The sequence below is a fragment of the Podarcis melisellensis genome (assembly GCF_964234715.1).
Source record: "Podarcis melisellensis genome assembly, chromosome: 8".
Classification (NCBI taxonomy): Eukaryota; Metazoa; Chordata; class Lepidosauria; order Squamata; family Lacertidae; genus Podarcis; species Podarcis melisellensis.
In genome coordinates, this window is record NC_138540.1 from 87,959,042 (window position 1) to 87,971,915 (window position 12,874).

The window sequence follows — 12,874 nt, forward strand, 5'->3', positions numbered from 1 at the left end:
GAAACTGGAAGCTGGCCTTTAAGTAGCTGACTAACAGCTACTGGGAACAAGAAGCCGATGGATCTTGGGTCCGATTCAATACATGGCGGCTCCCCACCGGGTAGTCATTCAAGCAGATTCTTAAAGATAGCGTTTTAATTTTTGTTCTTGTGCTGTTCTATACACACCTGCCAGTCTCCCTTCAACCTTAATCATCTTTCAGCTCAGCAGATATTCTGAAAGCAACCCCTGCCCATCACAATCAGGCCTTTCAAAAGAGGGGAAACTAAATTCTAATTCGTGCCAAATGAAAACAAAAGCATCGAAGCCTTCCCTCTCTCTGCAGAGAGAGAAAGGGAAACGAGGAAAGTTACAGCCAGTTTTGACAAGAAGCCAACCTGCCCAGTGGAAAAATTTATCCGCGTTCTGGGGCTTTGAAGCGCCTCATTCAAGCCTCTTCTAATCTCCCCTGGTTGTTGAGTATCTCCTCAAATTGGAAAAAATGAGGGATTTTCCCTTACTGCAGGTAAATATTTGTAGAACTATTTAAAATTAAAGTGCTGCTAAAAACTGAGCTTTAGAAGAAGCACCAATCACTTCAGAATTTGAAATTTGGATTTGTGTACATTTCCTTTCCACGTCTCTTCTGTTCATCACCTACATTTTCTGGCTCAAACTGGCCCTCAAGGTTGGCTTCTAGTCATGAACCATGCTAAAAAAAAAATGCATTTTAAACACAGCCAGCCAATACGAAACGTTTCAGAGTAATCCTGCAGCCTCCCCCAGTTAAATAATTGTGATAAGAAGAGATTTAGCAGCAGCAGGAGGAGGAGGAGGAGAGAGGAATATGAGGCCATTGTACAAGACACTCTTGGGACCCATCACCTTTTCCCAGGAAGCAGCTCTCTCTTGGGGGACGACGGCGAGGTTGAGTAGCCCCTCCTCTGGGGGATGATCCCATTGCTCAAGCCAGGCCTGGAAGGCAAACCCCTCAGCAGCTGGTAAACTGCAAGGGAGACAAGGTGTTAATTCCAGACGGGGCCACAATCGCAGAATCACAGCATTGTAGGGTACACAACCACAGAGTGTAGGGTACCCAGAGAGTCATGACCCCAGAAACTCCAGCAGGTGCAGAATGCCACGGCAAGACTCCTTACGGGGTCCTCACTGCAGGATCACATTCACCCAGTGCTATATCAGCTGCACTGGCTCCCGGTGGAGTACAGGGTCAGGTTTAAGGTGCTGGTTTTAACCTTTAAATCCCTATACGGCCTAGGACCCTCATACCTACGGGACCGCCTCTCCTGGTATGCCCCACGGAGGACCTTAAGGTCTGCAAATTGTGATAAGAAGGATCCCAGGCCCCAGGGAGATTAGACTGGCCTCGACCAGAGCCAGGGCCTTTTCGGCAGTGGCCCCGACTTGGTGGAACGCTCTGTCACAAGAGATTAGGGGCCTGCGGGACTTAACATCTTTCCGCAGGGCATGCAAGACGGAGCTGTTCCACCAGGCCTTTGGCCAAGGCACAGTCTGACCCCCCTCTTTTGGTCATACTCCTAGAACTCTAGCCCAAGGGCTGCCATTAATTTGATTTTGAATTGATTTTAGAATGAATTGATTTTAGAATGCTATGTTGCGTTTATTGTTGTTAGCCGCTCTGAGCACAGCTTTGGCTGGGGAGGGCGGGATAGAAATAAATTATTATTATTATTATTATTATTATTATTATTATTATTATTATTAATTATTATTATTATTATTATCATCATCATCTAGTACAACCCCCTGCAATATGCTTTGAACTGCTAGGTTGGCAGGAGCAGGGACCGTACTACGGGAGCTCACCCCGCCGTGGGGATTTGAACCGCTGACCTTCTGATCGGCAAGTCCTAAGCTCTGTGGTTTAACCCACAGAGCCACCCGCGTCCCTTGTGTTGAATTATACAGAGCGTTAAATCTTAACGGTCATTGCACCCACTTATTGTCAGACACAAAAGTTAACTTCTTCTTTTTGCAGCCAATAACCAAAGCTTGCTCGCAGAAATGAAGGGGGAAAAACCTTGCTTGTAGTAAATATCCAACTTACTATGGACAGAGATTCCGAAATATATACTGCCCACAAGAAATGATGGGTGCGTACAATAGCGAACCTGACACCGCCTAAATTTAGGTGAACCAGAGCATAGCACCAGACACTGCTGTTGTCTGAAGGAAGGTTGGGGGGGGGGGGGAGAGGCCTTTGTAGTCGTGACAGCCAGACTCTCGAACTCGCTTCCCCAGGGGACCCACCCAGCGCCTTTCCTGTCAGTGGGAGACGGTCTTGTTTTGACAGGCCGTCAGAATGGGATGGTTCATTCGCCATATTCGATAGATTTATCTCCCATGTTAGCTGCCTTCAGTCTCTTATGTATTTACAAAAACAAAAATAAATCACAAATAAACAGTAAATTAAATTACTTTTTATTTGGTTTATTGGAGGGGGCAGTATTTGGTTTACTGCTTTTCCCCCTAAAACGAATTATTCTATTGCAGTACAGTGATACCTTGGTTGACGAACGCCTTGGCTCCTGAACAAATCGGTTCCCAATGCCGCAAACCCGGAACTAACATTTTTCCGAATGTTTTTCGGAACGAACGTCCGGCGTGGCTTTTGCTTAAGTGCAGGAAGCTCCTGCAGCCAATCAGAAGCCATGCCTTGGTTTTCAAACGGTTTCGGGAGTTGAATAGACTTCCAGAACGGATTAAGTTTGACAACCAAGGTACCACTGCACCTTGCTGCTTGCTGATTTCTAGGCCTATTTGGGCTGAAAAACAGCACGTTCAGTTTTAATAAGCAACAATAAGGTTTTTCTTTTAAAAAAAGAATTAATATTACCGGTATGTCCCAGTTTGGTTAGGTTCTCTACCTCTCTTTCAAATCAGAACAAGCGAAGGCGGTGAAGGTCCAGTGTGAGTGTCTGGAGGCGGTTGGAGGATGGATGGTGGCTAAAAGGTTGAGGTTGAATCCTGACAAGACAGAAGTACTGTTTTGGGGGGACAGGAGGCGGGCAGGTATGGAGGATTCTCTGGTCCTGAATGGGGTAACTGTGCCCCTGAAGGACCAGGTGCGCAGCCTGGGAGTCATTTTGGACTCACAGCTGTCCATGGAGGCGCAGGTCAATTCTGTGTCCAGGGCAGCTGTCTCCCAGCTCCATCTGATATGCAAGATGAGACCCTCCCTGCCAACGGACTGTCTTGCCAGAGTGGTACATGCTCTAGTTATCTCCCGCTTGGACTACTGCAATGTGCTCTACGTGAGGCTATCTTTGAAGGTGACCCGGAAACTACAACTAATCCAGAATGCGGCAGCTAGACTGGGGACTGGGAGCGGCCGCCGAGACCATATAACACCGGTCTTGAAAGACCTACATTGGCTCCCAGTACATTTCCGAGCACAATTCAAAGTGTTGGTGCTGACCTTTAAAACCCTAAACGGCCTCAGCCCAGTATACCTGAAGGAGTGTCTCCACCCCCATCGTTCTGCCCAGACACTGAGGTCCAGTGCCGAGGGCCTTCTGGCGGTTCCCTCATTGCGAGAAGCCAAGTTACAGGGAACCAGGCAGAGGGCCTTCTTGGTGGTGGCACCCGCCCTGTGGAACGCCCTCCCACCAGATGTCAAAGAGAACAACAACTACCAGACTTTTAGAAGACATCTGAAGGCAGCCCTGTTTAGGGAAGCTTTTAATGTGTGATGTATTACTGTATTTTAATATTTGGTTGGAAGCCCTGTTTAGGGAAGTTTTTAATGTCTGATACTGTATTGTTTTTAATATTTGGTTGGAAGCCGCCCAGAGTGATTGGGGAAACCTAGCCAGATGGGCAGGGTATAAATAATAAATTATTATTATTATTATTATTATTATTATTATTACTATGTCAAGGACCCAGACAACTCTGGGTGCATAGCTGACCCAGAGACAAGGGAGCTGCAGGACAGATGGACAGACAGACCCGCACACCCAGCGCCTCCCCACCAACACCCTGATACCTTTGCTGGGTCCCTTTTTCTGCAGGCTGAGCCCGTTCTCCTCGCAGGTGCTGAGACGCCGCAGGACATCAGCCAGAGCGGCCTTCAGCACCTGGATCTCATCTTCCTGCAGCTGCAACCGCTGCTCCAGGTAGGAGATGCGGTCGTCCACCTCCATCCCGCTGATGCCTGACAAGTTATCATCTGGGGAACAGAAGGGGTACAGTGAGAAAGAAGAGGCGAGCCATTTCCTAAGACAACAGGCTCTACATGGCATTTGTCAAAACAAAACAGTAAGGTGGTTTTGGCTAGGAAACCCAAGCTTTTCACCCACAGTTCTTGGGCGTGTTTCAATCCTGGCAAGAGATTTTATTTCAGATTTCTGACATCCAAGTTCAGGATTCTACAAGACTGCACCACACTCGCCCTCCAATACTGAATACCTTGCCTGGGGTGCGTTGCTTTTAATATACAGCGGTTCCTTGGTTCTCAAACATAGTCCGTTCCCAAAGTCCATTCCAAAACCGAAGCGTTCCAAAACCAAGGTGTGCTTTCCCATAGGAAGTAATGCAAAATGGATTGATCGGTTCCAGACTTTTAAAAACAACCCCTAAAGCAGCGATTTGACATGAATTTTACTATCTAATGAGACCACTGATCCGTAAAATGAAAGCAGTAAACAATGTACTGCAGTCACACAATCAATCAATCAGTAGCTGAACTGGGTTCCTCACAGTCACAAAAGAAAAAGAGCCGCCAAAACACAAACAGAAAATAAATAGCAAAAACAGACAGACCTCATCGTAACACTCCAATCGGAAGCATAACACTCAAATCAGAGCACGTTCGGCTTCCAAAAAATGTTCGCAAACCAGAACACTTACTTCCAGGTTTGCAGTATTTGGGTTCCAAGTTGTTTGAGTACCAAGGCGTTTGAGAACCAAGGTACCACTGTAAACAGGTTTCTAGACCTCATGGCTGGAGAGGGGAACTTGAAAAATACACAGGCAGTGTCAAGGGGGGGGGTGCAATGTTAAGGTAGAAACAAAGCTCTGCTAATTATTTTTGCGTGCCTCCACATAGGCACATTAGTAAAGGTAAAGGGAGCCCTGAGCATTAGGTCCAGTCATGACCGACTCTGGGGTTGCGGTGCTCATCTCGCTTTATTGGCCGAGGGTCCCGGTGTACAGCTTCCGGGTCATGTGGCCAGCAGGACTAAACTGCTTCTGGAGAACCAGAGCAGCGCACGGAAACGCCGTTTACCTTCCCGCCGGAGTGGTACCTATTTATCTACTTGCACTTGACGTGCTTTTGAACTGCTAGGTTGGCAGAAGCTGGGACCGAGCAACGGGAGCTCACCCCGTCGCGGGGATTTGAACTGCCAACCTTCCAATCGGCAAGTCCTAGGCTCTGTGATTTAACTCACAGTGCCACCCTCGTCCCATTATAGGCACATTAACCTGTGCCAATTGGAGAGGAATGTTTTATATAAAACATGCCAAAATTAGTGAAAGGCGGAATTTGTGAGCATATGAGCTGGTGGTGGTTGTTGTTTTTAAGTAGGCTCATCTACTTGCATGTTCTTCTGTATGAAAGGCAGAGCCTGTCAAGATCCTGTAAGAGGAGATGCTGTTTGCCAAGTAAATTACAACAGGTCTTGAGGATCAGATGATGGAGCCAACAGTTTTATGGCCTTTTAATATCACTGCGCAGCTTATATCAATATCAACCTATTTGAAATACCCCTTGATTTTTTTAAAAAATGCACATTTACAAATATATATCAAAGATTCAATTCCCCAAAATAGAAATTATTGGATAATATGACCACAGCAGCATGCATTATATAGCAAAAGGAAACTCATCAATTTAGGAAATGGTTTATGAGACCATTGAACAGAATAACTTGTGCTCTGTCAGTGAAATGAGGGGAGTATCAAACTAATAGATTAGGACAAGAATGGGAGCTCTTTAGAGAATATAAAGTGGAACCGAAAGAGGAACGCAAATTGTGGTACGTATTTCGTTCCTCTTTCTGCCTCTGAAGACATTTTGGAAACTTTGGTTGGTGCAGAATTCGGCAGCCAGGCTGCTCACCGGAACAAGATGGTTTGAGCATATCATATTACCTCTGATTCTGGCTGCCAGTTAGTTTCCAGTCCCAAATCAACATACAGTGGTCCCTTGGTTCTCAAACGCCTTGGTACGCAAACAACTTGGAACCCAAACACTGCAAACCCAGAAGTAAGTGTTCCGATTTGCGAACTTTTTTCAGAAACCAAACATGCTCCATTTTGAGTGTTACGCTTCCGATTTGAGTGCCTCACTTCCATTTTGAGTGTTATGCTGACCCCTGTCTGTTTTTGCTATTTATTTTGCGTTTTTGTTTTTGCGGCTTTTTTGTGACTGTGTGGAACCCAGTTCAGCTACTGATTGATTGATTGATTGATTGTGTGACTGCAGTACATTGTTTATTGCTTTCATTTTATGGCTCAATTGTCTCGTTAGATAGTAAAATTCATGTTATGTAGCTTTTTTAGGGGTTGTTTTTAAAAGTCTGGAACCGATCAATCCATTTTGCATTACTTTCTATGGGAAAGCACTCCTTGGTTTTGGAACACTTTGGTTTTGGAATGGACTTCTAGAATGGATTAAGTTTGAGAACCAAGGACCACAATATTTCAAGGACCTTCTCTGCCCATATGAACCAACCCAGACCCTGTGGTCACCATATGAGGCCCTTATTTCTGTGCCTCCTCCTCAAGAGGTCCAGAGGGTGGCCACACAAGAACGGGGCCTTCTCTGCTGTGGCTCCTGGTTTGTCAATGCTCTCCACAGGCAGGCTCGCCTGGCGTCTTCACTACATATCTATAGGCACCAGGCAAACACATTCCTCTTCTCCCAGGCCTTTTGCTAACACTGGGGAACATATATTTTTTTTCATTTTCTGTTGCATGAGAGTTTTCAACTGTTCTTATATGTTCTTTCAATGCTGATTTCAAATCTGAAATCGATTTTCGTGTACATACTACAGTTATCTTTCAATTTTCGACTTTTGCCGATATGTCATATTTCTACTGGAGATAAATGGACACTGACATATTGATCTACCCTAATCACATGGTAATTACTGTTTAGCAAACTTAATTTTTCTTTATTTTTATATTTTGTACTACTTTGGCTATGTGTTTAATAAAATATTGAATTCTTGCATTGTGAAAAACAAAGATTACTGTGAAAAGTGAAAAACATGAATTGCAAAAAAACTGGAGCTTACAGAACAAAACCAACTTCAGAGATGAAATCAGCATGTCAAAATTAGGTTAGAACAACTGCAAGTGTCAATGCAACAAAAAAATTGTTTCCCAGTGTAATTAAACAATCTATTGCCTTTTAGGAACAGGTGGGATATTTTTTAAAGTATTTTTCTTTCCTCTTGGTTTCAATGTATCTATGTGGGGTTTATTGTCTGCTTACTTGTTTAGCTGGAAGTCACTTTGGGTTGCCCTGGGCAAGAGAACAGCTTTAATTAATAATAATAATAATAATATCATATTAGAATTACTTCTCAATGACTAGCCTAATTTTATGAGAATGCGATCATTGGTCACAAGCTTACGGTGTTATTATTAAATTACCAATATGGAAAACATAATTTTATATTGCAATGAGATTTTATATGTAGCTATGTTGCATTTGTAATGAATCTGTATATTTGTTAAATAAGTAGATAAATAAATTATTTATTTATATGTATATGTGTATATGTGTGTGTGTAATATATATATATATATGCAGGTTTTGGTGTCCTCGGGTGTCTTCCCGTGTAAAAGTTGGGGTGTCTAGGCGACGTTTCGACGAGGTCTCACTCGTCATCTTCAGGCTGGTGCTTTCGGCTTCTTGTTACTGGAACGAAAGCATATATATATATATATATATATATAACACATTACCAAAATATATACTGTACAAATAAACTGCTGAAACAGTGATCCTGTCCTGGTCAAATCTGAGCCTCTATCCGCATGAATGTGGCATTCAAGAAGTGCATAAATTTTTTCAAGGGATGCCTAAATTTTATGAAATAAATGAATAAATTTGGGTGATGGCAATGCCACAGTCATTGTGAAAAGAACGTATCCGTGACATCCAGGAAAGTTGCAGGCAATGCATAAATTATTATTTGTTACATTTTTTAGTTGTTTTTCTTGCAGATGCAATCCAAAGTGACTTACATTAATAAACAAGTAAATAAGATGCACTTAAAACCTACGTAAAACGAAGCACGGAGAAATCTAAGAAGCGTTCATATTTTTTTAAAAGGAGGATTAAAACATCCCACCCACTAAAGGAACCCACAGATAATGAGAAAGCCAAATGCATTTAATTATAATTTTATATATGATATAACCCTGGGCTGAAGCCCTGCCTGCTTCTACATATGGAGGACTGAGATAAAAGCATTGAAATAGATGTTTGAGGAGCTCTTGAATTTTGTGGATCAAAGGAGCGATCAGTAAGGTCCAGTTTCTTGCAGACACTGCCCACTAGTGGCAAATTAGTGATACTTCCAGCTGCTTTTAGTAAATTGGTTTATCTCTGCCACACCTGTCCCCCAGGTACGTGGGCATCAGATTATGTCGTTCGCATATTTGGAAAGGGATTAGGATTTTCTTGGGGCAAGCGCATAAACCACATACCAAAAGCAACTGGTGTCAGTTAACGTGGAATAAATACCACCACTATGCCCCATAACTGAAATAGGCAGGTTTCAAGTATGCGTTGAAAACACGAGGGATAACACCACTGCTTGAAATCACGCTTTTGCCACCCTGGTGCCATAGCCAAGACTCTTGTAATAATTAATCTGGAATAACTACCACCCCAAAATTCTGTAATCATGGTCAATATTTAAATCCCCAGTTCACTTATATACTGGAAGAGTGGGGAGGGGAGAATACTTATTTTTTACCAGTCTTCAAACAGCTGACCAATGCTATCTCTGAATCCTATCCACACTTACTTCGAAGTAAGCCCCACTGAAACATGCATAGGATCTTCCAAGGATGCTGTGCCTTCGAAGGCTAAGGTGTATTATGGGCTAGCTAATGGTTCTCTTAAATGGCTGTGAATACATTGATCTGACCTCCCTGGAGCTAAAAAATGTTTCAAGGGCTGTTCCAGACAGAGGTTCTTGTTTACGGTTTTGTTTTTCCGCCCTGGTTTTCTCTTGCCCCCTTCCTGACCAGCAAGTGCCCTGTGCTGTCTATCTCAGGAGCGAAACAGGTGTTCTGCCAGGAGAGCTTCCTTTCTGAGGCTGGCCAGGGCAAGGGTCTGGGGCCTGCTGGTCGCAGAACTCCCCCTGTGCATTTTCCCTCCTGCCAACTTCTCAAAACAGGGGTGCTGGGATAGCCAGAAGCCTGATTCTCTGACATGAAAGCCTTGCTAGTCCTTCACTGCTGGTGTGCATGATAAACCTGGGCAGGCACTCTGTGCATTCTCAGAGGCATGCATTCTCCTTTATTCAAATCCCATGCCTTTGATAGCAGCTAAAAAGAAGTCCCAGGGCTGGGGGATTAAGCTTTGCTCTCCTGTGGTCAGTAATCTGGGTGTGATGGTGGTGCCTGCCTCTGGGGGGAAAAACTGAGTTTTCAGTGAAGTCGGCTGGTTTCCCCCGCTTTTCTTCCAGGCTCTGAGGTTGGTGGATGGTATGTTTTGAGAGAGCGCTTTGCGCAAGCACGTCAGTTCCCGTTTCCCACCTTCCTTGCCAAGCTTTTCCTTCTGGCACCTCTTAGAAATGGCACTGGAACAGCTTCCCCCCACCCCAGCCTTTCCCGAACAACATTGCCATCCTTCCTCCGACCTTACACGACGAAGACACGGCTCAGGCGCCTCGAGATTTGGCGTGTGCGTCGCGCGCACTCACACATGCACAACCCGCGCGTGTTGCTTCTTTCCCCCCCCGCACAGCTCCCTCTCCGGAGGGGCTGCGGCGGCATGCAGAACTGGGCTGGACGCAGGCAAAGTGGGGCAAAGGCGAAGCGAGGGGCGCAGGACCAGCAGCCACCCACCTGTCATGCTGGGGTTTGCCCTGGGCCCGGTGCCCTCGCCGCCACGCTGCCCCTGCCTGCCCTTTTCACGACCTCTGCCGCAGTGCCAGGGGCTCGCTCCCTGCCCTACCCGGGTGCTTGCCTCCTCTCGGCTTCTCCTCCTCTGCAATCGTATTTCTTAGCTGGCTTCTCCCTCCTCCCTCTTTGCAGCATCTCCCAGGCGCCGTCCAATCGCGAGCGACGGGCGGGCGCTGCATCCAGGCAGAGTACCAGGCGAGAGAGATGGACGGACGGGGAGTCTGTTCCCCAGGACAGTGGCGTAGCGTGGGTTGTCAGCACCCGGGGCAAGGCAAGTAATTTGCGCCTCCTAACCCATGGATTTGCGCCCCCTAACCCGTGGATTTGCGCCCGGTGCGGCCGGGCCCCCCCTTGCACCCCCCACCCTACGCCACTGCCCCAGGACGCGGCTGATGCTGTCCAGCGACCTTGGACAGGGCAGGAGGGCGCTGGACAATCAGAAGTGACGTGGAAACAGACGGAGCCCCAGTCCCTTGGGTTCAGAAGCAGAGAGGCGCAAGAGAATTTTTTTTTTGGGGGGGGTGTTCCTGCCATGGAGAAGATGTGGAAAATAAGGCTGCGCCAAAAAGAGAGAAACGGGTATGGCTGGCAGATGAAGGAGGTGCAACGATGGCTTCCAATACCTGCTCAGCTCTGGCCTTGGCGCACTCGCAATTTCTTAGCCCGACCTACCCAGCAAGGCTGTTGTGGGAATAAATCGGAATAGCCGTCGTCGTGGGCATCGCTCTTGAGAACCGCGGAGATACAAAAAAATAAAGTAATACGCAGCCCTGAGAATGAGACCCAGAACCTGTTCGAAATGCTAGGGCTCAGCTCTTGTATTATCATAAAACACTGCATCTGAACATATACAGAGTGCAAGCTGGAAATCCGAGACAGGGTTCAGCCTCAGAACCTGTTGCATGCTAGGGCTCAGCCCTGGAACCAGCATAGTTTTACTCGCACGACGAGTATATGGAGCATGTGCAGAGTTCCCTCGTGGAACCCTTGACATGGATTAGTTTATCCGCAGTTCGCACGCACTTTAACCCTCTTTACTCACCATCGGAGTGGTCAATTTGTGGCAGAAGGCAGGCTGGCTGGCTGGCTGGCTAGCTGGACCCCACCCCGCGCCGCCGCCAAATTTCTCCGTGCGCGCTTATTATAGGCGATGCCAGTGCTTTAATTCCGAAATTAGTGGTTTCGAACGGAAGGTGGCAGTTATTCCAGAGCAATTCTTCCTGAGTAGTTAAAGCGCCCACCTGACCCAGCCGCCCACGGATGGAGGTGGATGATGGGCTTGGCTGCGAATTTCCCAGTTTGCATCGGGCGCGGGTGAAGGGCGGCCAGCTAAGCTGCGCGATGACCCATTTGGGCGCGGGGTGTGGCATCGCGGCAGGGCCGGGCGAGCGCGCGGGGGGCTCGCTCAGAAAAGAGGGCAGCAGGTCAGCCGAGCGGCCCCCCTTGCGCTCCCCACCCTCCCCTGCCCCAATGCCCCCTTGGAGCCGCACCAGCCCTGCGCGACCCTCCCTGGGCATGGAAAGGCACCCGCCCCGCCCTGCGCCCCTCCCTTGGAGTCCTTGCAGAGCATCCTCCGAGCGCCCAGCGGGCACCTCCCTTGCTCTGGGCGTGCGTGCGCGCATGCAAGCGATGAAGCCAGGTCTGCAGCATCTTGCAAAGCGGGGGGCATTCCCCCCCCGCCATGTGATGGATGGAAGGATGGATGGAGCGCGCGCGGGGCTGGGGCGCCTCCGGAAAAACCCCGGCGGTGGTCCAGCGGGGCGCGCGCGGGCGCTGGAGGGACTCACCATTGCAGAACTGCAGCAGCAAGGAGGTGTCGTACAGGATCCCACAGCTGGGCATCCTCCCGGCCATGCCCGTCCCCTGCGCCCCTACCGCCCCCCACCCACGAGGACCGACTCCCCACCCACCCCGTCCCCCACCTCCCTCCCTCCTGCCTGCCCTCCTTCGCTCACACCTTGGCGCCTTCTGCCTCTCCACCCGCCTCTCCCTCCCTCCTGGTCCCCTGCATGCCTGCCTCCCGTTACCATGGCAACCCACCTCTTTCCTGCATCCTCTTGGCTAAGCACCCCAGTGGCTCCGCTAAGGGGCCCCTCGCTGGGCTGCCCTCTCTTCAAGTCCCCACTTTAAGCAAATCAAATTACACACCCGCACACACACACACTCGACCCTACCTTCAGCTCAACATGGAACCCCACCCACAACCCCCCCAGCCCCACCCACACAGCTCGTCCTTGCTAAATCTGCTAAATCTCTCTCCCTCTTTCTATTTTCTTCAGATCTTCACCCCTTTTTTGCTTTTTTGTAGGCGGGGATGGAGTTGGTGTTTGCTAGGGATGCTTGGTTTTTAAATAATCCCCGAAAGATGGGGGGGGGAAGGGTCGTATCCAACCAAGTTGTGCTCAGAGTAGACCCGTTGCAACTAATGAGCATAGATTAGTCCTCACCGCTTAATTTCAACGGGTCTACTCTGAGTAGGACTGACGTTGACTGCAACTCAAGATCTGTAAACTTTCCCACCTCAGTCTCATCCACTGCTACCTTATGGTCTTTCCTGTTTTCTGAATGCAGGCAATTCAAAACTAAATCATAGGAATACCCTCCCCCAATATCACAGAGTTATAGAATTCCAGAGTTGGAAGGGACCACCAAGGGTCATCTAGTCCAACCCCTTGCAATGCAGGAATGTCAGCTAAAGCATCCATGACAGGTGGCCATCCAACCTCTGCTTAATACCTCCTAGAAAGGGGAGTCCACCACC

The 12,874-nt window shown here is 47.8% G+C and overlaps 1 protein-coding gene across 4 annotated transcripts in view; it reads right to left on the minus strand.

The window, feature by feature from the left end:
- Positions 1–12,272, minus strand: part of EML2 (EMAP like 2) — a 47,682-nt gene extending 35,410 nt beyond the window's left edge. For 2 of the 4 annotated variants that reach the window (XM_081921996.1, XM_081921993.1), the window contains exons 1-3: positions 11,901–12,004; positions 4,007–4,189; positions 865–985 (exon numbers count right to left, since the gene is read on the minus strand). In XM_081921996.1, coding sequence (XP_081778122.1) covers positions 865–985; positions 4,007–4,189; positions 11,901–11,967 — 371 coding nt within the window. In that variant the 5' untranslated portion in view covers positions 11,968–12,004. Of the gene's footprint in view, positions 1–864; positions 986–4,006; positions 4,190–10,056; positions 10,184–11,900; positions 12,005–12,153 lie in introns of those variants that run through there. The other 2 variants (XM_081921994.1, XM_081921995.1) reach the window with 2 other exon arrangements.
- Between the last annotated feature and the right edge of the window lie 602 nt (positions 12,273–12,874).